General features: G+C 36.8%; 1 protein-coding gene, 1 long non-coding RNA gene and 1 other non-coding gene across 4 annotated transcripts; 2 read left to right on the forward strand and 1 right to left on the reverse strand.

Moving 5' to 3' along the window:
• Positions 1-13,780: 13,780 nt before the first annotated feature.
• LOC103335359 (MADS-box transcription factor 23) lies at positions 13,781-19,865 on the forward strand. Of its 2 annotated transcripts, none has more exons than XM_016794668.2 (8): positions 13,781-14,021; positions 16,853-16,931; positions 18,597-18,658; positions 18,981-19,080; positions 19,179-19,220; positions 19,327-19,368; positions 19,484-19,637; positions 19,729-19,855. In XM_016794668.2, exons 1-7 carry the CDS (start codon positions 13,840-13,842, stop codon positions 19,607-19,609), a joined length of 633 nt encoding a protein of 210 aa, XP_016650154.2. In that variant the 5' UTR covers positions 13,781-13,839; the 3' UTR covers positions 19,610-19,637; positions 19,729-19,855. The 2 variants fall into 2 exon arrangements, with proteins under 2 accessions (XP_016650154.2, XP_008236592.2); XM_008238370.2 differs by having other exon boundaries at positions 13,783-14,021; positions 19,726-19,865.
• A 1,869-nt stretch (positions 19,866-21,734) lies between these two features.
• LOC148921004 (uncharacterized) lies at positions 21,735-22,158 on the reverse strand. Its single transcript, XR_016123198.1, has 2 exons — positions 22,019-22,158; positions 21,735-21,939 (listed from the first exon to the last, which is right to left on the reverse strand). It is a non-coding gene; the product is annotated as an uncharacterized LOC148921004 (long non-coding RNA).
• A 2,207-nt stretch (positions 22,159-24,365) lies between these two features.
• Positions 24,366-24,439, forward strand: TRNAN-GUU (transfer RNA asparagine (anticodon GUU)). Its single transcript has one exon. It is a non-coding gene; the product is annotated as a tRNA-Asn (tRNA).
• The last annotated feature ends 984 nt before the right edge of the window (positions 24,440-25,423 follow it).

Raw genomic sequence — 25,423 nt, forward strand, 5'->3', positions numbered from 1 at the left:
TGACGTATGTACTGTATGCGCGTCTAATGGAGCCCTAGCCCATATGTCATTGGGCCCGATGCACACACTCTACTTGACTGCGCAGTCAGGATAGACCTTAACTCACGGGTTGATCAACTAACACAGAGGGTCGACGATCAAAACAACCTGATTGACCAACAACTCAGGCAGATCAACTTGAGTCAAGGCCCTAACCTTGGACCTCGTGGAGGAAAAAGGGCACACGAGCATGTCGGTGAGCGATTCGAGAGGTACCGGGCTAGTCGAGAGGGGCAAACGGGCAGGAGAGAGCGAAATCGTGTAGACGAGAAGCGCAGCAACCGTGAGCCGTACTCGAGCCGCTCGAGGTTAGGTCCAAGGACCAACGTGCTAGAGAGGCTAGGCCCATACCAATGTCCATGCTCGCTTGGGCTCACAAGGATCTCGAAGTTCGTGACGATCGCGTGACAAGCGCAACGACAGACCCCACCAGCCCGCCGAGGACCAACACGTGGCGCAAGTCGTAAAGGGATCCTTCTAAGCTCAACCTTCTCATCCGCCTCACGGGAAAATTGACCCTTGGGAGCCGTGGGAAAAGTTAGCCATCCGTGCTTGAGGCGAAGACGCCGACATGAGTTACCCTCCTTGCGGGCGTAAGATGTCGGTCGACGCCCACTAGCCCGCTTGAGGACCAACATGCGGCGATAAGCTGTAGAGGAATCCTCACAAGCTCAATCTCCTAATCTACCCCACGGGCAGAGCACCCAAGGAGATCGACCCTTGGGAACTGGGGAAGAAGTTAGCCAGCCGCGATCGAGGCACCGAGGATGTCGGCCCGAGCCTCTAGCCCTGGGGGTAGAAGATGTCGAGAAACTAGTAAATGACCGACTCCAAGGTCTCCAACTTAAAGGAAGCATATAGAAGGCACGACGTAAGGAAATTGATCGAGTTGATTGCTCGCCCTTTACAGACGAGGTGGAGAGCTCCGCCGCCGAAGCGGTTCACAACATCATCCATCACTTTGCATTCAAAGAGGACTCTAACCTTGAGAGCCATTTGAGGCACTTCAAGAGCGCTATGATCCTGTACAAGGCAGACGACACCTTAATGTGCAAAGTGTTCGCGATGACTCTGCGAGGAGCAGCTCAAGACTGGTTCCACACTCTACCGTCCGTGTTGATAAGCAACTTCAATAAGTTAGGGATCATCTTCACAAAGGAGTACACCTCTAACAACATAGTCAGAAAGCATGTGGACCAACTGTTCAACCTGTAATTGAGAAAACAGACGAGTATCTTAGAAACTACCGAGGCGGTTTAAGGTGAGAAGGCGGACATCATAGGATGCAATGACCAGGTTGCATCCTCGGCTTTCAAAAAGGGCTTGCCAACCGAGCACGAGTTATACCGGGAGCTGGCCATAACTCCAAGCCGAACCTTGGCGAAGTCTTGCGACGACAGAGCTATGCACTTTGGGACGATGATAGTATTGTCGCGAAGAAAGCCAGCAAGCAAGTTGATCACCCGACAAAGCAGGCAAGCCAAAAGAGTAATAAGTTCGAGCACGAAGCCGCGACAAGCGCAAATCGCGGCCCCAAGAGAGAGGCTCGGAAACAGGAACCTTCACTGAGTTCACTAACAAATCGAGGCCATCACATTTGCTCTACACTAGAAGATACACTACCCCATCCCTGGGGGCGGGATTAGGCATATCGACAATGACCAAACCACGGAAATGAAATGTACAACCCAAGGGCTCAAGAAAGAACAAGCAGTTCAATTCACACCAGTAATGCAAGTTGCCAACGAGGCAGAAACATTCATAGCGCATGCTGTGCTCGAACGGGAAGGAGTTGCTACCTCACAATAGCAATTAAGGAGCCAGGATCAAGGTGAGGGAATGCCCGAAAGATTCCCTTGAAAATGGTTGGAAGCCTGAGGATGACGTCGAGTTAGTACCCTTTGATCCTGGCTAGCTAAACAAAGAAGCGCAAATCGGCTCGTGCGAATCCAAACAAAGGATCGAGATGAGGGAATTCCTGGAAGGCTCCGTTGAAAAAGGTTAGAAGCCTGAGAAATGCATTGAGTTAGTACCCCTCGATCCTAATTAGCCAAACAAAAACACATGGATCGACTCGTGCCTAAGTCCAGACGAGAAGGTGGAGCTGACCACCTTCCTCCAGAACAAGAAAAACATGTTCGCGTGGGCACCATCTCACATGCCCAGCATCGACCCAAACATCATCTGCCATTGGCTCCATGTCAACCTTACCAACAAACCCGTGGTGCAGAAGAGACACAACTTCGTTCTCGAGCGGGTCGCGATCATTGAAGTTGAGATCAACAAGCTTCTAGCCGCAATTTCATTAAAGAGATCCCTTACTCATAATGGCTGGCCAACATTGTTCTAGTGGCAAAACAAGAAAAGGGAAAATGGAAAGTGTGCGTCGATTACACCGACCGCAACAAACCATGCCCTAAAGACAACTTCCCATTGCTAAGAATCGACCAGCTCGTGAATTCAACTTCCAGCAATCAACTGCTTAAATTATGATACACGACGATGACAAGGCAATGACCTCTTTCATCATCGAGAGAGGGACATACTGCTACAAGGTCATGCTCTTTGGGCTGAAGAACGCCAAAACAACCTACCAAAGCCTCATGAATAAAATTTTCAAAGAGCATATTGGTAGAACCATGGAAGTCTATGCAGACCATAGGCTAGTCAAAGCCCCAAACATGCAGACCACCTCAATAACCTCGTCGAGGCATTCAGCTGCTCCGCCAGATCGCATGAAGTTGAATCCATGTAAATGCACGTTCGGTGTATCGTCCCGTGGATTCCTGGGGTATTTAGTCACACAACGAGGTATCGAGGCACACCCACGCCAAATTAAAGTCATTCTCAAGATGAAGTTGCCTTTCCATAGTGGAGGAAACACAAAGCCTAACGGGCAGAGCAATGACCCTCAACCGATTCCCATCAAAATCAACCGACAAGTGCAGACCATTCTTCAAAACTTTGAAGAAGTGGCAAAAAGACAAGTGGGACGAGGAGTTCTAAGTCGCTTTCCAAAATCTAAAGACTTACCTCACTTTACCTCCCCTACTCTCAAAGCCAGTTCCTGGTGAAGACTTGTTCGTGTACCTGGCAATGTCCAACTCGGCTATCAACTCAACTCTCATCTGCGAAGAACTTGGGGTCCAACATCCGGTATTCTACATGTCAAAAGCTCTCCTCGATGAAGAGACTCGCTACCCAAAATTGTAGAAGCTCATTTTGGCCGTTCTAGTTTTCTCGAGAAAGCTGTGACCCTATTACCAAGCTCACCAAGTCATCGTCATGACTGACTTTCCTTTGAGATCAATCCTCCACAGCCCTGATGCTTCTCAGCGACTCATGAAGTAGGTTATAGAGTTAAGCCAATATAACCTCCTCTACAGAGCGAAAACTACAATAAAAGCTCCATACCTTAGCAGACTTTGTTGCATAATTCACATCATCGGCTGAAGAAGAGAAGCTGGTCGCAAAAAGAAGGAAAGTTTGAGAGCAGAAAAGACCTCCGCCAAACCTCGACCAACCCGAGACATGTGTCAGATTGCGCTTAGACGGAGCGTCGAACCAAAAAAAAGCTGGAGCAGACGTCATCATCATCACCCCGGATGGAACCATGTTAGAGCAAGCTATCACGCTTGGCTTCTCGACTTCAAATAATGAGACAAAGTACGAGGCATTGCTTACTAGCTTGCGCTTGACAAATGAGCTATCAATCAAGAAGCTGGCCATCCACTCAAATTCCTAACTGACCACAAATCAAGCCTCATAAGAATACATAGCGAAGCACCCAAGGATGATCTTGTATGTTGACAAAGTCCAAGAGCTGTTGAGGTGGGCAGTCTTGACCAAAACTGCAAGTAGATAAAGTCAACCTTGATCTGCTCGAAGAAGAACGAGAAGAGGCCATTGTTCGAGTTGCAGCTCACCAGCTGTTGCTCACATCTTGCTACAATAAGAAGGTCATTGTTCGAGTTGCAACTTACCAACAGCAGCTGACATCTTACCATAACAAGAAGGTCATTGTTCGAGCAATAGCATACCAGCAACAGCTGGCATTTTACCACAACAAGAAGACCATTGTTCAAGTTGCAGCTTACCAACTCGACTCCAAGTAGTCGACGAGCCTCCCTTACCTCCATTGTAGGCAAGCTACTTCTCGCCTATTGTACGTAAAGATGAGGCTTTTTATAAAAAAAGGTCGTCTATTGTACGTAAAGATGACGCTTTTTATAAAAAAATGTCGTCTATTGTATGTAAAGATGATGTCTTTATAAACAATCCACGACGGTTTTCATAAAAAAATCGTCATTTTTATGTACAATACATGACGGTTTTATTAAAAACAGTCGTCTTTCCTCCTATAATTAACGATCTTTACCTCTAAATAACGATGATTTTCTTTAAAAACCGTCGTCTTTATAGATAAACAACGACGGTGAAAAGCCGTCGTAGTTTGAAACCCAAATAGACGGCAGTCAATTTCACGATGGTTTGAAAACCGAATACTCGACGGTGAATTCCCGTCGTCTTTGGCTTTTTTTGTAGTAGTGTAGTTAAGATGGGTGAAGGTTTAATAATGGGGTCTTTGCAAGAAAGTATGTTTAAAACATATTATCTCTTAATAATAATCAGCCACGGAGTTGACCTTCGACAGGAACAGGAAGACACCTAAAAAAAGGAGACAATTGTTGGCTACTAAACAAAGAAATGGAACATTAATATACTTACTTCACTTGAAACATGACTATGTTCACATTGTCTCTGCCATCGCACAACTCCTATACAAGAAAAATGAGAGAAACCTCAAAGTTTATTGACTATTAACAAGACTAACAACCCTAACGCAATCTTAAGGTGGGGAGGGCTATAGCCGCAGGCTACATTTAGCCTTTTAATAAATAATTTTATAAGGAATAGTGTAAGATTACATTTTAACTGTTTCCAGCAACAAGGGGCTAAATTTAATATTTTAATGGTTTTTAGTATATTATATAAATTTATTAGTTAATTTAATTAAACTACTATTTATATCCTATTCAAAATACATTTTAGAAGAGAAAAATATTTTGGGATAGGATTTTTGACATCCACGTGTCGTCACGTGATTAGTCTTATAGATTTATGATTTTTTTTTTTTTCTTGTTCTCAAATCAACTTAAAAATTAATTTAAAGGGAAAAGATGAAGGATAGTTTGTAAAATAATGAAGAGATTGTGAGAAATTATGTAAAATGATGAAATTGAGGAAGGATAATATGTAAAATGATGAAGATGTTGTGAGAAATTATGTAAGAAGTGGTAGGTATGTATACACCAAAAAAAAAAAAAAAAGGAATTTTTTAGATTTTTTTTTAAATAAAAACAAAATCATTTTTTTTTAAATTAAAAAAAAAATTAAAGTAGATGACATCACTTGACTGCTAGGTGACATTAGTTGGGCCCCATCCAATTATTTAGCCCAGGCTAGCTAAATAATTTAACCCAAGCGATATTGGGGGCGGGGGAAAGAGAAGGGTGCAGAGGTAAATGCTCTTAACTGTTGAAGAATATAAGTCATATATTGGAAACTTGACTAAATAAAATACAAGATATAATGAATAGATTCCACTACTAATATCACCAAGGCTTTTTGTGATAAAAACTCATACTTACTGGGCTTTGTAGGTGGTTAAGTTAGGGACAAGATTGGTGTTTTTAGTAGTGGACCGTTGACCCGTCTCTCTAAAATTTAACATTAACCACTTGAGGTATAAGCCCTTGCCATATAGCTGGGTTGTTATGTGAAAAAAAAAAAAAAATTTATCACACAGCCGTATCAGCATATTCAGCACCTGCGTTCAAATACACTACTAATCAAGGGATGTACAACGGTATAATAAAACCACAAAAAGAGAGACTAATGATAAATCCTGGTCCATATTAATTTACTAATATAAGTAGGTAATGCCCAAAAAGTCTAACGAAAACCAATTGTTGATACTACTAATCCATAGATAGCATAATTGGTTTTCCACTCTTGATTGCATCGAGGTCTCCTTGTGCATCTCACATTGGTCCCCTAAACATGAAGATATATCGAACCTCTCTCTCAGCTATGCAATTTTTTTCTCCCAACCCTAGCACCCCTCTTTTCTTGTGCCGCCAGGAGGAAGTGGTTACTAACCCTCCTCCCCTCCCCTCCCTTCACCCCCTCTTTCCCTCCTTCTCTTCCTCCTCTTCCTCTTTTCTTTCTTTTCTAGTTCCCTCTCCCCCTTCCTCCCTCGTTCCCTACCTCTCCTCCCTTTTTCCCTTTTTCCCTTTTTCCCTTTTTCTGTTCTCTCCCTCCACTTTTTTCGAGGTTTTTTTTTTTAATAATACTAGTCTTACCATATTTTTTATACCACAATTTTATACCACATGATGTGGCGGCTGATGTGTTACATACCACATCATGTAAAATACTAGTTTCTATTTTTCTAATTTTATTTATTAAAATACACTTCATTCATTTAAATGATATGTCATATGATATGGACATGCCACATCATGTGGTATAGAAATGTGGGATAATAATGTGGTAAGTGTGGCATTACTTTTTTTTTTTTTTTTCTCTTTCTTTCCTACCCTCCTTTTTCTTGTTTTCTCCCTCATCCCCTTTTTTCCTACCATTTCCTTTCTCTTCCACCTCTTGGGGGGTTTTGGTATTTTTTGCAGAGTGATTCTCGATTTTTCTTTTGTTTTTTCAATTTAAGCCTGTTTGGCTCTGCTAGTGGCTCTCTCTGAGAGTTGGGTGCTTTTCCCTACTGTAGTGATTGCTTGAGCCTTGTGCCATGTACTGAGATTAAATATCTCATGATGTTGTGTCCCCCGTTTTTCGCCAATCTACCCCAACATCTCATTCTCTTTTTGCCTGCTTTTCTGTTTGGATATGGACTCTCCATTAGGATACAACAATTATATGTATAAGCGCTTTGCCATGCTATTATCAGAGTGTATTTAGAGCTTTTGCTACCGTTCTTGCTCTCGTGCTTACACCAATGCTCTCCAGTCTCTTGGTGTCTATATTTTGGCATATACCTTGGTGTTGTGATTGGTTGTTATTTTCTCTTAGGTGCAATGTCAGATTCAGGTGTGATGGAGAAGGCAATCTATGGAGGCATGTTTTAGTGCTAATGTGTTTATGCTTTTTGGGGAATTTCTCTTCTTAGCTGAAGATCGGTGGGTCTCTAGGTACAACAATGCTGACATGTGTGGTGGGTGTGTATCCCCTATTTGTGGCCATGATGGTGCGATTCTCGTCCCCTATGCGATAACAGTGGCTTTATGTTGTATTTTGTTTTGAATTTGTGATGGGGAAGATTATTATACTAGACTATACTGGTTCTAGTCTAATCTTCCCTGTGTTTGTGGTGCTTTGTTTGTTCCTGGCCTTTTCTGCTTTTGTTTTCTTTGTTTATTTGCTTTCCATTTTTGGGGTTTAAATGAATACAAATTTATAAATGAACTTGGATTCATTGCCCAATTGAGACGAATCTTATTGTGAAATAAATGAGAATCAAGGTCATTTCGCATGAACTTGTAGATAAGAACGAAACCCACCTTCACCCAACTTTCTCTTAAGAGACAAGTTGTTGATATTTTATTCATTTAGCAATGAGAAAAGGGGATGGTGAAGCAGAAATGGGTTCAAAATCAGTGAGCTTTCCTGTTTCATTGTCCCATAGTGGTGACCTATCCAACGTGCCATAAATAATTCACTTTGTTAAACTCGACAACACCATCTAAAGCCATTGCATTTGCATCTCCATGATAGTATATGTTGGTTGTATTAGGAACAAAGGTAGATATATCAAAAGAAAGTGAACGAGCAAAGCAAAGAGAAGAAAAAGATGGAAAAAGAAGAGTAGCAGCACCGGTAATCTGTAGAAAGAGGTCACCATTGGAGAGAGAGAGAGAGAGAGAGAGACTTGACTTTATATCTCAAGACTGATCATAGGGTCTAATAATGATACAAATGTATTGAAGCAGAATCTCATAAATACAGAAAAAGACTAAATTCATTGGCATATTAATTATCTGCATCTTTTTTACAGTTTTACTATCTAATATTTATGTGACATGCATTTCTATATCAACTTGGTTCGTGGTTCATTACTATAATCACTACAAAGATTGCCAATGATAGCCACTTCCAGCAACAGGGGTCTTGGAAAGTGTTTAAATGAGAAGGATTGACAACAACCAGCCAATAAGAAAAAAGATGTTTTCAAAGATTACCTTAGAATCTGCTTAGAGTTGACCTTGAATAGTTTTAGGTCCCGTTTGGTTCATGGAAAAGAATACTTGGGGATGGGAAAGGAGACTTGGGATGAGAAATCAATTACTTTCCCATTTTGGTAAGTCCAGACATAGGAAACGTTGCCTAACCCATGGAAAAGTAGGGGGGAAAGTGAAGTCATTCTCCCAACTTAGGTTTTGTTTTCCCTCCTCATGGTAAAGTTTGGGAAAATGAGCCACTATGAAATAAACATTTTTCATTACCATTTTGTCCCCATTAACAATTTACAATTACAATATATCATTAAATGCATTTTTTTTTAATTTGATTTAATATGGGTATAATTGAAAATTTACACAAACTTTATTTTTCATTCCTACTCAAAACAAACACGGAAAAGGAAATAAAGTGATATTTCCTGATTACTTTCCTAGCATTACCAAACATGGAAAAGGAATCTTCCATTTCTCATCCCTTAGGAAATGATTTCCCCTCAAATTTATTCCATGAACTAAACGGGGCCTTACATGCTTATGTAGCTTCGGAGATATATGTTTTGCATTAATTCTGTCATAATAGCGGCGAGACAGTCTTTTTTTCTGTCAATCTGCTAGGGCTTATAGACAAATCCTGTGGAACCAATAGAAATTAGAAAATCCAGAATCTCTTCTCTTCTACGTAGTGGTTACACTATAACCATGATCAAGAAATTAACAACTTGTTTTGAATTAATCCCTAGAGACTTAATTGTGATTAGCAAAGAACTCGACTGCTAGAAAGTTGCTTCGGTACCTGGAAATTCTCAACATTCCACTTCTTTTGACTCAGCCAAATTGCACGCTGTATGAAAATTTTCATTCTGATTTCAAGGCCAGGCAATCATTGGCCGACGGAAGGAGGGGCAATTGGGTTTATCAGCCCCACTCAACAAAATAGTCTCTATTAATTTGTCCTAACAAATCAGTTTATCCATTGATATGTTTCTTAAGGTGTAAGTAAATGCTCAACGAAATGTCTCAAAGAGTTAGGCAATTAGTTATATTTTTCCTCTTCCACAAAGTAAAATTCCTGAATTCGTCACTGCAAGCAAATGCCCAAAATCATGCCTCTATTTCTCATCTAGATTTAGCCACCATGAAATCAGATGTTCACCTAAGCAAATTATAATTTCATGATCAAATAGAGACAAGCTAAAAAATTTAAATGATGTTGGCACATTGATTCCCCATCATTTTAGTCAACAAAATTAATAACATGAACGTATAGACATCCTAGACCTTGAGACTTTGACCAGTTCCATATCCATAGTATGGCTTTTCGAAGTATTTGCAAGCTCCAATCACGATTCTCAAAATGCTTCCCAATGTTTTGGACCAGGCTTCTTTCCTACTAGGACAAAAGGCGACCAGAAAAGAAATTCAAAAGAAATTGAAACCTCTGTTAACAAAAATATCACTAGACAACCATCTTATTTGGAAGTTAAAATCTACCATGTCTCCAACCGTCGAAAGTAAAGCAAACCGAGCTGAAGAACAAGACGAAATCAATGCAAGTGCGGGGAGAAATTTACCTTAAGGCTTAAGCCCAACTTGGTTCGTTACAATAGGCCCAAGATTCATTGCAAATTAAACAGGGCTCTGAAAAAGAAAAACGAGGTAGTTGGTATTTTGTGAAAGTTAGAATTAGAAGCAAGGGGAGAAATGTGTCATATGTGTTTGAACCTGAGACAATTGATTTATAGTCAAATATTTTTACCATTGAGCTATTGACTCATTGGCAAGGTAGTTGGTATTTTAGCATCACACATTTTGATAAGATGCTTACTGATAATATTGCATGTTTGGTTAGCTGGACATTATTCATAATCATAGTCAAATGTTTAGTGGCTTAAAAACAACTTGAATTGGATTCTACTAGGTCATGTAATAGCATATTTCAGTTAATTCACCCCCCTTAATCATAGGTAGTACATGTTATCGGATTAATGTTATTGTCTCCAATCCAATGTAATCCAATGCGATCCAATTCTACCTCATAATCCAATCTAATCTAGATCTCCATCACCAAACATGACCACTATCTAATAAAGAGATAGGTTAAAGCGCCAAGGACCAACAGGGAAAGAACAAAAGCACAAAATAATTCACCCCCTTCGAGTTTCCACCCTAATATATTTCTAGTTCCATTGTAAAAATTCCACACCTTCTTGAGTCCTGAAGGTTCTGTCAGAAATTACCCGAAGTGCAAAAGAATGGTGTTTTCAGTCCACCGAGCAAGTGGGCTTAGAGAATCAAAAGGGACATACCTCTCCTCCAAAAAAAAGGAGCCATATCTGACTTTCATTGGGCGGAGAAAATTGAAAGTTATGATGAAGTTCATGTGCTTCTCTTATTAGTTTATGTTCGAACATCACAAGACTGAAAAGTAGTCATGTATTGATTATTGAATGGTGTGATGACTCGGTAACGCAACATTTTCCTTTGTTGGGATGATAGACTAGTGGCAAATGTCCACAAAATTACCTTTTTTCTCTTGGTTTGTGAACCTATATCATTTGTTGATGATTGACACCTGGCTACGCTGCTAGTTGATGTCATAAAGCTGTGCTTAAATTAACCCAATCTTCGATTTTGGGTTCCTTAATCCCAGGGCCCCAATAGGATTTACAGCAAGATCGAATCTTATTGGTCTAACAAATCAAATTCACGTGGGGTTTAGCCAATGGGAACTTGTGTTTAGAGACAGTCACCAAACCATAATGATTAACTTGGCCTTAGCCACATCCTAATTATAATATATATATATATATATATACCCTATCAAAGAGCTTTCATTGAGAAACACTCTTATAGAGTCCACTCCGTATTGTATGTTACTAATCCAAACATTTATTTTGTAGATATTCATTCAAAATTATATTTACAAAAAATTACTTGAATCCGATATCATTTGACCTCTCAATTGAATTATTGAAATTGTAGTACTTTATTGAAGCACCGTGTTCATTAATTTTGTAGACATAATTAGATGTCGAAATGGTTTTCGATTTATCTAATTTTTTGTAAGAATGATTATGAATGTAAATTTAAAAAAATAAATGATTTGAATCGTTGAAAAATAAATTCGTAGAAGACCCTAAATGGTGTCCCTCAAATAAAATTATTTGAGAAATCCCTCAATATAAAGGGACAATATATACCATACTATGGAGTATTTCTAGTTGACATGTATGCCATACATATATAGTGTATATGTTGTCAATAAATATGTCATAGTGGCATGCCGGCGTATTGTATCGAATCCATTTATAGTAGGGTATAATTTTTTTTAAAATGTAAATAGGGGCATAAGATATTAATAATTGTACCAGTGCCAAAATTTATGTAAATTCGATGCACTACTCAAACATGTCATCTGATAGATTACATATGTGTACGTAATAATAAGCAGTGATGATCATGATCAGTTGAGTGTTGTGTGAGAGAGAAAATCTCACTGACACTGCAGCTTGGTTGCTTAGGCGTGTCAATTGGCTAAGCGAATTGTGAATTGATTTTAAGTTAGATACTTGCATTCTAATAGAGTTTAAGAGTTGTTTAATTACAATTTACAATTGATTAAGCTCAAGACAAATACGTGCAAAGAAGACCACTCTAAGGTTGACAGATGCCAATTTTAGCCTTTCGCATGTGAGTTGGTATCTGAAACTTGCTGCAGGATTTCAACGCTTCAGAGAATTTCTCGTACTCTCGAAGTCCGCAACATATCTACAAAAACTAAATAAGATAACTCAGCCTACTTTTCCTAGCTCTTTAAGTTCAATGAGAGGAAAATGAACCTCAATTATTTTTGAGTTCACAGCCTAAAAAGGTGTGTACAGGTGCCTTTATGTTTGGCAGTCCCAACTACGAAATATTACAAGTGTTTAGATGCGATGTATTAATAGATTGCATTTTGTTGCTTTTCTGGATTGGCATGAATATATTTTAACCATTCATTGTTTTGAATCGCGTTTGCATAGCTCGCGATACGCTATCACGCTGATCATTCGCGAAAACGTGCTCCTCAGTTTGTAATTTATTTTTTTCTTTTTAAGTTTTCGTTTCAGTCCCATACAATCAAAAACCTACCAAAGTCACATAACCCACTCTTAAACACGCCTTAAATCATGAGCATATCACCTCTGAAAAATGCCTCTAGCCCTAACCCCCAAATTCTCCACATAAACTAGCAACCCATGAAATTGGAGGCCGTTTTCGGAAAAGATTCAAGCTATATATTGGGCTGTGTTGTAGCACTAATTGAGTAGAAATTGGTGAATGATCTTTGTAAAGATCAACATTTGGATGATTATTTTCTTAATGTTGAGGAGGATGATGATTTTTTATGTGATTGTTTTTGGTGAATTGTGAATTATCTTTGTAAGATCATATGTTTCTTTGGGCTGATAATCTTGTTGAACAATCCTTTTCTTAAATGCTTGATCATTTCTTTCATAATAATATTTCTATTCCCAAAAGCTTACGCGATATTATATGGGCATAAATTGCGACGCGTTATGCTGATAGCGATTCAAAAACAATCAAACCAATGCCTCTCTCTCTCTCTCCAAATTTACCAGCTCTAGATACAACCAAAATCACACACTCATATGTGTCGAGAGACCATGAGGAAGAGGGAAAGAAAATATGCTACAAGTAGAGGGAGAGAATATTTTGGCAAAGGTAATGAGGCGCTCAATTATCCATATATAGCCTATTACTATGTTTCAAGATGAGGATGAATATATAAACTGATCATTTCATCATTTAGTGGAGGAAAATGCTAAAGGCATCACATTCTGACCACATAATTAGATGTTTATATGAAGTAAATATATGTGGTTATTACAACAATATTAAAAGCCGACTATTGATTAACACATTAATTATCAAATCATGTGGTCAAGTGATGTAATGAGATGTTGTGATCCTTTTAGCAATTACCCCTTAAACAAAACATGATAAGATTAATGTAAATAAACAAACAAGAAAACCAGAAGAGTATGGAAAAAATTAAATCTCCAAACGCGCACTAACAAACATAAAAATGTGTGGGTGTAATAATTCACATGTATGTGTCGCTGACTTATACGACGGATCACACCATCAAAATATTCACAATATAAAGGACATGTATAATTTCTCATATATAGCATATTTACAAATTATATTATATAATTCATTCTTGAGTACTTCAATATACAAAGTACAGACCACTAATGCAAGTTTAATCTACTCAAAACCCATTCCCATTAAAAAATGTGTCTTACTTTCATCCCTAAACCACTTTTTGGCTATAAAGCTCTTATCATGGATAAAAATGTAACACAAGCTTCTTACAACCCACAGATTTGATCAATACCGTAAGTGTTCTTATGGGCTAGCTCCACCTATATCATGCTTTTCTCCTTAATCCTCTTAATCCTTACGCTAACAATATTGAGATTATTCATCAACACTTTTTATTGCAGAAAACCTTAAGACAAAAAGGAGCTTAAGGGTTATGGGGAGGGGTAAGATTGTGATCCGGCGGATCGATAATTCGACAAGTAGGCAAGTGACTTTCTCAAAGCGTAGAAAGGGTTTGATTAAGAAGGCAAAGGAGTTGGCAATTTTGTGTGATGCAGAAGTAGGACTTATGATCTACTCAAGCACCGGAAAGCTATTTGAATTTTCAAGCAACAGGTTTGACCAGTATTCTTTCTTTCTCCATATATGTGTTGATCCCGTGGTTCTAGCTTACTCTGTGTGCGTCTCTGGATCCTTTGAACCAACAGAAAATGACCACTCACACTTGAATACATATTTGCAGATTCTTTATATATCTTACTGTTTGTGGAAAATTTAGGGTAATTCAATGTTATATACGGTTTTATATATTTATTTACTGCAACATAGTTTGCATGGCCTACTGATAGAGCTGCATGTTTCTGCATCTAAATAACTTCTGATGATTAGGGATTATGAATAAATATATATGTTATTAATTTTTATCTTTAAAATATATGTAGCTGATCTCTTAGGATGTCTAGTTTGCCACTTTGAAGTTATGAAGAGATTCACAAAAATTGGAGCTGAACTAGAGATTAGACTACAATGCAAGCAGTTATATAGTACCACCATTGTGTCACAGTCAACACATATTTATATAGCTCAGAATTTTATCATGGGCTATCATGGCTTGTATCGAGCCACCTACACTAACAAGGTGAACTTTGAATATCATCATAGGCTGCTTAGAGTTAAGATATGTAAAAAGGGAACAAGTGCTTGAACTAAGTCAAAGGTATAACAAAAACATAATAAGAGTAGGCCAAAAAGTAACTCTTAAAAGCTAGAAGGATAATCGAAAGAACAATATTGACTAGAATATAGTTAAATGTTGTTGAAGTTCCTTAATTATAATAAGTTAGATATAAAAATGGATTGCTTACCAACTTTGAGAGCATTTATATAACTTTGTTATCTCTTCCCCCAGCCCATATCCACTGCCGACCTGACCAGTTGGTTCTGGCGCCCTTCATTCTTCACTTGATAGTTGGGTTTTCTTACTTTCATTCAGATATATAACCTAAGATTCATTATCCCATTCAATGATGACTTCTTATATACTCAACTCCGGGCAACTTACCGAAGACTTGTCAATGAAAAGCGTCTTCTATAGTTGGAGGTGGCAATTTTGGTGACAACATATAACACTACTACTCGAAAATAATATGAAACATTCATGTTCAAGTTGATGATAATCGTGTTTTCAATCCATTTAGTGTGTATCATGTTCTTGTCATAACCCTGTTGACCTGCCTAACCCGACAATGACACGAAGACATTTCGTAATAGATCATTATAGGCTTCGCAACTTGTTTTGTTTAATTGTGTTCGTGTCGTGTCATGTCATGTGAAATTATCCTAAACTCAAACCAATCCCGTTAACTTATCATGTCAAAATATGTACATTCAATTTCATTCGCAAATTTATCGTGTCATGTCTGCGTGTTCATCTTTCTCTTGTCTATAAAATATTTTTAAAAAAATTGCAAATAAGATGAAGTATAACATAAATAAATAAATAAAATTATAATACAATAAAAATTTATATATCTACGGCATTATACAACAAATAAAAGAAACTATAATTCTTTAGCGAGTCATAAATGAAGTTGAAATTTTATGAGTCATAAATGCTATAACTATATATCTATGGCATTAATATGAAGTTGAAATTTTATCTACGTACGGCTCCTAAACTTATATATCTATGGCATTATATATCTAGTTTAGGAAGTCATAAATGTTATAGTTCTTTTTTAATTAAAATATTCATTAAATAAGACAACATTAAATTATAGAGAGTCATTAGTAGTCCATTCTCTCTCCTCATATACAGGAGCTTCTAGAGATCTTTCTATTTTATAGTAGATGGATAGGGAGCATGGTTGGAGCTTGGAGGTGGGTATTCTCACTTTCTCCCTAAATTTTATCTGAAAAGGTGATTTAGGGAGTCCATTGCGGATGCTCTTAAAAATTAAATTTTAATATTACTTATGATCTTTTTTTTTTATATATATACAAGTGATAATTGGGGGTGAGGGGGTGGGGAGGGGTTGGGGTTTCCTCCACACACACTGTCAAAGTGTCATAGAGATTCGAATTTGAGGCCACTGATCTGCAAATTAAAGCCATTTCCACTACGCTAGACCCGTTGGTCTTTTCTTCTCTTTATAAAAAATATTACCACTTATGGCCTTTCGGTTTACTGTAAAGGTTAGGTAAAACTTACTCATCATGTTAGGTTTTAAACAGGTTAACCATGGCAACCAATGTGATTTAACTTTACCTAGTCATAAATGGGTACGTAGGTGTGTCATCTAACAAATCCTATGCACTTGAAAGTGCTTCCTAAGAACGCTTCTATAGTGTTTCTTTATAAAGCACTAAAAAGTGGTTCTATAACTGAAGAAACACTTTTAGCTAGCTAGCTAAATCTGCCGAATACAATGGAAAGTGTACTTTTGGTCATTTGAATTAATGCACTTTTAGATTACTAATTATAAAAGTATTCTTAAGCAGACGTGGATTAGGCCAGTTGGTTAGGATAGCGAGTTCGCCCACTTGCACTCAAGTTCGAATCCCCCTCCTCATAAGCAGCTTTAAACTATTTGTATCACATTTACTGATCATAGTATAGACTGAAGTAGATGTGACCAATTTGTATAGATAGGTGTCATGCAAGTAAAACTCACCTCTATAAAACATATATATTGTAGTAGTAAATTACATCATTTGAATTCCAAGCCATTTGTTTTCTCTCATCATGACTCGATGTTGCAAAATATAATTTGAGAATTGAGGCATCATTTAAGTTCATTTTTATTGTGCTGCCTATACAGAACTTCAAGGGCATTAATTTGTCTTTCTCATAGAGTGTTATTCTTTATGGCCTTAACGACCATTATATCCTCTTTTTCAAAAAGTCCTCATCAGGACAATCTGACCACTTCATGCCCTTCTACCAGCATGAAATCAGTGATAGAGAGATACAACAAATCAAAGGAGGGGCATGAACAACTGCTTAACCCAGCATCAGAAATGAAGGTCTTTCCATCTACCTCTCTCTAATTTAATTCTTCTGCATTATTCAAGCATGTTGTTGTTTACATTGAAGTTTATTGTTTCATCGTGTTTGACCTTGAAATAAAACAATAGTAATGCTAATAATTCCGCATTGCAAGAATCAGATTTCTTTTTCTTTCTTCCCAGCTTTGTTTGAGTATAAAATAGATATCAGGTAAGCGTTGTCTTCAGGCTTTACATCAACCTCAAGATAGGAGATTAAAAAGGATGAAAAGCATAGTGAACTTTCTTCATAGTGAATAAGGGATGAAAAGACCTGGCAGTTTTGAGCAGAGAACACACATAGTCCTAGTTTATAACATACCATTATGCAAAGATTGCAGTTCTGCTTCGAATAATTCTGGGTTTACGGCTATAGTATCTGCATACAAATGAAACGCGTGTTCGTATAGTATCTGTTTCAACATGTAGAAAGTATCACTCTGCAATATAAACAATAAACCTCTTATGTTTCCAAGAAGAAGAAAAAAAAACTAATACATCTTTGTCTTATACCTTGTAGGCACTCAGTTATCATCTCTACTCAAGTATTGTTAGGTTTTAATGCAAACAAAGATATCCAACTCCCAAACAGTTGCTTGTATTGCTACCAATAAGAACGTAACTAACAAAGAAAAAGTATTACAATATTCTGTGGTCCTGCTTTTTCAAGTCAGACGAACTATTTTTTAATGGAATTGTGCCAATATGTGGATATTGAGAGGCCATAGTTTTGTCTTGATATATATTCAATTCCTATAGGCTACCAATTCTACATAAGAAAAGCTTACTTTCACACCACCATCAGGCGAAGCTAATTAAACATTACTGATCAACTTCCTTGGCACTGATCAAGTATAGTTGTTAGTTAAACCAGGTTGTGATCAAGTAAATTCTCCTGGTTGCTATCTTCCAAGACTAAACTTCTAGATCAGCCTTCAGATCCTTGTTTTCCATGATCACCGTCTTCAATTGTTAATATTTTCCATTATCGCCTGAATTGGGAAATGTAATGATGAAGATGATGATGTATAAGATTTTACCAGATCAAACGTCACGAAAGCGTTCACACCAACCTCAGACGGATGAGATTGAGCCTTAGTTTTAACAGTACTGGTATTCCAAATGAATTTAGTTAGTATATTTTCAGCTGCCAGGGATGTGAACAACATGTAATCTTCTAAACAAAGTCCTGATGGTGGTATGATGTGTTGACATAATAACTCCATTATAAGATGGTTCGTTTGTCTTGACTAAGAAGTGCTACTAGAATATGTTGAACTAAACAAAATTGTACACATGCTGCAAGAAACTAATTTTCTTGACAAACGTGCAGCATGTGATGAATCACTCAAGGGAAAAAGGTTTAAAAACTCTGACAAATTGAAAGATTTCGATGAACATGGCTAGACAAATTTATGATGCTATGCAACCAGAGGGAGTTGGATATGAAGTACACTACATTACTACCTACCCCAAATACAATCAGATTAGTAGATATCGAAAATTCAACCACCTCATGTATTTCTATAATGACATGTTTCTGACATATTATTGAAAGATCTTGGTCTCTGTTTGATCATATAGACTGATTCAATTCTCCGAAGTTGCATGCGCATTTTATTTTTGTGTTATTTTACTTGCTAGTTTTGGCAAAGGGAGATAGCCAACTTAAGGCAACAACTGCAGAGCTTGAAAGAACAGCATCGGTACAATCTTTCTCCTTCAGTTTTAAATTGAACATTTTTGTTTGAGCACACAAACACTCAAATAATGATGGCTGTAAGTAAGGTACCATTTAATGGATAGTAGTGCTCATAATATGCTTCATAGAATCCTTTACAATGTCCAAACAGGTATGATATCTAATTATATGTATCTACCATATATAATCCAAACTGTATATATAGCAAAGGTAGCAAATCAGAAATGGCTTCGCACATCCCACTGAACGCAACACTAATAGTAATAGACATTAGATTGTGAAAGTATATCAAACACCTGATGATAATCTGCATTCTGGTATGACAGGCAGTGCATGGGAGAACAGCTTTGTGGCTTGAGTGTCAAAGAACTGAAGGGTCTAGAAAGTCAATTAGAAATGAGTCTGCAGGGTATTCGTATGCAAAAGGTCAGATCAAATGCTTTAATTTGTGTATAATCTCATTTCCTGCTGATATCTATTGATTTTGGTAGAAGTTTGACAAATAACAAGCATTGAAATTGCAGGAACAAATATTAACTGATGAAATAGATGAGCTCAATGAAAAGGTCTTTCCAGAAACACATAATTACTCATTCCTCGTTACACATTCCACCTAAGAGTTAATTCAATTTCAACCATCATAGCATTTTCTTATTTCTCTGATCCATGCAGAGCAATCTTGTTCATCAACAAAACATGGAACTCTTTAACAAGGTAAATCTCATTTGTCAAGAAAAAATGCAATTACTCAAGCAGGTATTCTGATCTATAACTACAACATGTAATAAAACATCATAAAAACATCACTAATTGACTTCACATGTATCAGGTTTATGGCACAACTGCTGTGAATTCAGAGAGCAGAAATGCCTGCATTCCCTATGGCATGAGCATAAGTGATGATTCGCATGTCCCGAACCAGCTTCAGCTGCGCCGGCCCAACCAACAAACTTAACATACACCACAAAGAGCAATCAAAACGGGTAAAATTCTCATTCACATTCTTTAATTGAGAAAAATAAACCTCCACTATGTAACATTTTCATCTAAAATGTGCTGATCAAAATGCAGCAGCAGTCTATATATCAAAGAAGTATCTGAGGATCGTGGACAAATGTTAGCAGACTTGCCCTAAACAAAATACCTTACAACCCAAGTGTATACTGTAAAACTTTTTTTCTTCTTCTTTTCGCTGGAGAGCATAGATTGTTAAAAGTTCTAGCAAAGTTGCTTCTGTGCTCTGGTGGGATTGTCTTGTTTTTTTTCTTCTTCTTTTTATCGGCCTGTTGGGCTTGCCTATTATGGCTGTTTTAATTGTTGGGTTTTTCCTCCCCGGGGTTTTGTGTTCTTCATGGGCTTTGATGGCCCTGTAAAAACTTTCCTTTGTTTAATAAAATTTCTATTTACTTTGCAATCCAAAATACAAAAAATAAAAAATAAATAAAAAATTTTTTAACAAAAAGGAAGTTAAAAGCAATTGAGGTTAGAGTCTTGGACATCAAAAATAGATAAATATATATTTTGTTCATGAAGATTCTCAGCTCTCGATGATATTTCAAGATGACGGACAATAGTTGTAGAGGATTTCACTAAATTTGTCCTCTAATTTCCAGGATCAAGCAATAATTACAAAGGCTTATAACTGAAGTGGTTAAGAGTATTTATCTCTGCACCAGAGATCTTAAGTTCGATTACCCCTTCCAAATCTCCCTTGTATAAAAAAAAAATATATTTAAAAAATGAAGATCAACATAGAGCACACACAGAAAGAAAAATCAATATTAAATCCAGATCATCCATATAAAATAAATAAACTCAATCCTAGACATGTATTTATAAAAAAAATTCAAGCACTATTTAAACATAGAAACACACCCAAAATCAACCCCAAAGTCAACTTTTTGGGTGTGTTTATAAATGGGTTTTGAGTGTGTGTAGTGATGGGTTTTGGGTGTGTTTATATATTTAAATAGTACTTGGGTTTTTTTATAATTTCAACCCCCATTTTGGGTATTTTAGTGAAACTTAATTTTATAACTGATAAAACTCTATTTTTATTTTTTTTATTTACTAAGACTGTTGAATAAGTAGAAAAACCAATGTGACATAAATGTAAATTTAGATTTTTTTTTTTTTTTTTCTTTCTCTGCTGCTCCCATCTCATTCGAGCTCTTCCTTCAAGCCTTTATTGTGTTGGGCCAGGTGGTCCGATTGGGGTCGTTATGTCGTCGATATGCCGTACGACATCAGGCCCTCATGGTTTTCTTTAGTCCTTTTAAATTGATCGAGTCCACGTAAGTATAAAATATTTAATATGACACCTATATTTGCCACGTTATCATTTAACAAAAATATTAACATATTCTTTTATCTTTGTGCTTATGTGTAGATTTTTCATCAATTTACCAATTTAAATTGACCTCAGAGTTTGAGGGGTTGTATATAATTAACACTTTTTTCGATGAAATTACTCTATTTAGAAATCTTAATTATTTTACATTCGTATATAATTTATAAAACTTACTTAGAAATGTGATTAATTAACCAAAATAGGGTTTATCCATGGAAGTGAATTCTAACACATTTCTCCGCTCACCCACATCCCTTGGGCTATTCGCAAAGACTTAACGAACATACGAAATTAATGTTGTAATAAGCAAATATTTTACTTCAAAAACCATCCTTTTTTTGTCCTTTGTGGGGTTTCTCTTGCTTCAATTTGTGATCATATTGTGTGGAACATTGTTACTTATTGTGTAAAAACCGTGCATTGTTGAAGTAACATATATACTAAGGTAGATCCAGTTTAACACAAATAATAAGACTTCTTTCTGATCTTAGAAATTTGTAATGAATCTCAATAGAGCTACCTGCCATGTGCTCAAAATACATAACTAATTTTTAGTAGATCCATATTTAAGCTATGCATTTGTCTTCTTATTGAAATTTTGTTACGAGATTAATACGGGATACGAGTACGGCTAGAATAGTGTACGGACGCCACTCACATCCCGAATTAATCTCACAACGTACATCCATCCCGCATTACAGAAAACCTCCTCATGATTGAGCATCAGAAATTGAAAAAGGAAAACAGAAGATTCAAATTTTGCATATATATATGCTTACACATATGGATCTGAAATATTTACAATGATTAATAAAAAAATCTATACTTACTTACACATCTAGCTAGTGCAGCTAGACACAACAACATCACTCATGTGAGCGATCCCATCTCACATCATGAAACATGGCTTGAATATGTCGTCTATTTACTTGTTCCTGCAAGTGACACCCCTCATCAAAATTCTGGGAATAGCTGACTGCATCATACTGAAACGAGGTAGTTTTGGACCCATACATGTTTCTGCTTCTGCCCCTATCACTCAGAAACCTCCGCAGCAAGTTTCGCCATCGCGGGCTTCTCTTGCTGCGGCCACAGCTGTGGAGGCGAGTGTACTCCATTTCCCCCTGCACTGGAAAGCATGAAGGGGACATCATGCACCTGGAAAGGTTAGGGGATCTCCTGTGATGTTCAATAACATCATCTCTCTCCATTATAAACACTAAGGCAAGGATATGTTGGCTCTCTCTCTCTCTCTCTCTCTTTATAGGTATTAATAATGATAAGCATGGTGGATGCAGAATTGTATTCTTATTGTAATTGCACCAGTCTTGTGGGCCTCAAGCATGGTTACAGATTGAAAATGATGGCACAGACAAAAATCACATGCACGCAAAGCATATTTTCACACCAACTCTCTCCTTCCTAGCTACAGAATATATCGTTTGTTGACTGGTTATTTTAAGTATATTATATGTGATTGTAAAGAGTAGGGTTGTTTTGTTTGTTACTATCAACCAAAAATTTCAGCCCTTTCGAAATTGGAGTTTTATCATCTTAACGAACCTTCCAAAAACTTCAAGGCGCTATTAGCTAGATAAGTCCGGATATCTTTCCTTCTGAGTTGTTCGTTTAGATCTATATTGACATGCTTAGGCTCATTTTATGCATCAATTGTTCCTAATTTTAATTTTAATGGAAACAATTGAAACTCTCTTTCCCATTTTATACATCACTTGCTCCTAAATGTAATTTGGTTGGAACCAAATTAAAAGAAATGCAAACAGTACGTATGAAAACTACAAGACAGCTCCAAATCATGAGATAAAACTAAAAAAATACCAAACTCATAAGTCAGGTATCTAAACCAATATTCCGCTTTTACAAGTCCTAATATTTTTTAATCAATTGGGGAGGGGAGGGGAGGCAGACTTTGGCAAAGGGTGAGAAGAGATGGTGGGATCCATTATTTATAGGCCACGAATACTCTTTATTGTGGCAGAAAATTAATAACACCTACTTCGATCACGTGATCTATGTCCAATTCATAACTAACATTCGTTGGCCACGGATAATTTGTGGCTAACATAAATACATGTCACCAGTGTATCTGTGACATATAGTGAAGTTTTCTGGTGGTGATTAGTCTTACACGCATCCTATTTGTGTGATAATTGTTATAGGAACTTCTGTGATTGTTTATTATATAACATTAAAGATGGAGAGAATCTCCACCACTGATTTTGATTGATTGAAACAGCTTGGTTGTTAACTTGATCCTGTTATAATATGTTAAAAGCCCTTATAACAAAATGCTTGACACATATTTTATGTATTAAGGGCACACAAGCTAATAAACTCATGTACATTTGATAGGGGGATGGGTGGGGTCTCCCACAAGTATAGGTCCCTTCTCTTTCAGGATGGAGGGTGCATCCTCGCATACTACCTTCATAGAAGAGCTAATCTCGCATAATTCTCTATTATTTATAATAAATAAATAAACACACTTAGTAAGTTTCTATAGAATCAAGGGTATCGAGGGATGTAATGAGAGCAAATGTGAGTGGAAGAAAAATAAACAGAAAGAGCCAAGAAAACACATAATTGATTTTCTCCAATGATTAATTCGTAGACATATTGAATGAAAAGCCATGAACTAAAATGATGCAAAAAAATTATAAAATGGGAATTCCTGACAGCCATGAAAATGTTGTAAGAGAAATAATTATCCACTCGATTTAAGCATGTGATTGCGGGACAAGACAACAACACATCAACCAGCCCCACCAAAACTTGTGGGGACTTGCTAATTGTCGTGTTTCTGTAATTTGTAAGGGAAGAGATAAACTGATGATGAAGAGATAGCAGAGGACAGTAGCGTCATGTAGGCAAATACTACAGTCTCTCGGATCTAGTGACCCTGTTTTATTCTTAATCTCTCTTGTTCTTTTCCCCTCCTTGGATTTCTTTATATTTTATCACTCAAGCTTGAACAATGTGATTGTTATTTACTTCCACGTATTTATCAAGTAGCTATTCAGAAATAGTCATTATACATTGACTTGAGTAATTGTCATTTCAGTTCTCCATATACTCGAGATCTTGTGTTCAAATCTTTCATCTCTAATATTGCTTGTATAAAAAATTAAACACTTACTATTTTGTCAAACAAATCAAATATTCGAGGCCAAGATCTAGAGCGCACATGTCGTGAAGAGTATGGACCCAGACAAGGATAATGCTTGTGCTGTTGTTGCAGATGGACAGGATTGAATTGAGCGTAGAAGCAGCGATTGTCCCACTCCAAAACACATATCATCAAACAATTATATATATTTAAAATGGCGTCATCTAGCAACAAGCTGGAATAGCTCAGTTGGCTAGAGCGTGTGGCTGTTAACCACAAGGTCGGAGGTTCGAGCCCTCCTTCTAGCGATTTTCCTTTTTTCCTTTTCCATCATTATTTTGATCTTGGGTCAAGCCCAGGCCCACCCTATTGGATCTGAATTACTTAAAATTTTATTTATTTATTGGAGACTCTTTTTTTGGTCGAAATATTTATTGGAGACTCTTTTTTGGTCGAAATATTTATTGGAGAATTGAAGTGTGATTTTGTGGACACCCAAATATTGTCTTTGGAGGCTCATATTTTATTCTTTTAATTACAAAGTATATCCCATTTTGTAAAATGAAATAATTTTTTTTTAAAACTACATGATCTCTAGAAAAATTTACGAATTTGTTTGTACAGCCACACCTCACACTAATAACACCAACACCTCCCGTGACTCCCTCAACCTTTAATCACACCATCAACACCCATCACTTCTCTAAAAGCACTTCCACTCATTTGTTATGGCAATGGGCAATGGTAAGGTAATGATTGTTACTATTTATATGAATAGTGATAGCCCTTCAAAAGGCTTGTTGTGTTTCCACCTATTATCATGGCAAAAGACAAATACTATTCACTTGTATTTATTATTATTATTATTATTATTATTATTATTATTATTATACTTAAACAACTTAAACAACTAATTTGGATAAAATTTTCAAATAAAATTTTCGGTTACCACGTGTCAATATTTATTATAAATTTACATCTCATATTTCATATAAATTTTTCGGATACAATTTAAAGATAAAATTTTCGAATAAGATTTATGGTTGTCATGTATCCATATTTATTACAAAATTCACATCTCAATTTTCGGATAATATTTTCGGTTGCCACATGTCGATATTTATTATAAAATACAAATATCATATTTCAGATAAGATTATCACCTTCTAAAATTGTGTCATGTGTTAACTCTATCTTCTAAATCTCTCTATAAAAGCAAAGCCTCAATTCAAACCTCTCACACCATATCCTCTCTATCCTTTCATTTCTTTAGATTTTATATTTCATAGTCC

This window comes from Prunus mume, linkage group LG1 (assembly GCF_029339155.1).
Source record: "Prunus mume cultivar Tortuosa linkage group LG1, ASM2933915v1, whole genome shotgun sequence".
NCBI classification, from domain to species: Eukaryota; Viridiplantae; Streptophyta; class Magnoliopsida; order Rosales; family Rosaceae; genus Prunus; species Prunus mume.

Bases quoted from the DNA above. Each gene is read 5' to 3' on its own strand.
- LOC103335359 (XM_016794668.2), top strand. From the start codon at position 13,840: ATGGGGAGGGGTAAGATTGTGATCCGGCGGATCGATAATTCGACAAGT. The intron at 14,022-16,852 runs GTTTGACCAGTA...CCCTTCTACCAG, and splicing joins TTTGAATTTTCAAGCAACAG to CATGAAATCAGTGATAGAGA. The intron at 19,081-19,178 runs GTCAGATCAAAT...TTGAAATTGCAG, and splicing joins AGGGTATTCGTATGCAAAAG to GAACAAATATTAACTGATGA.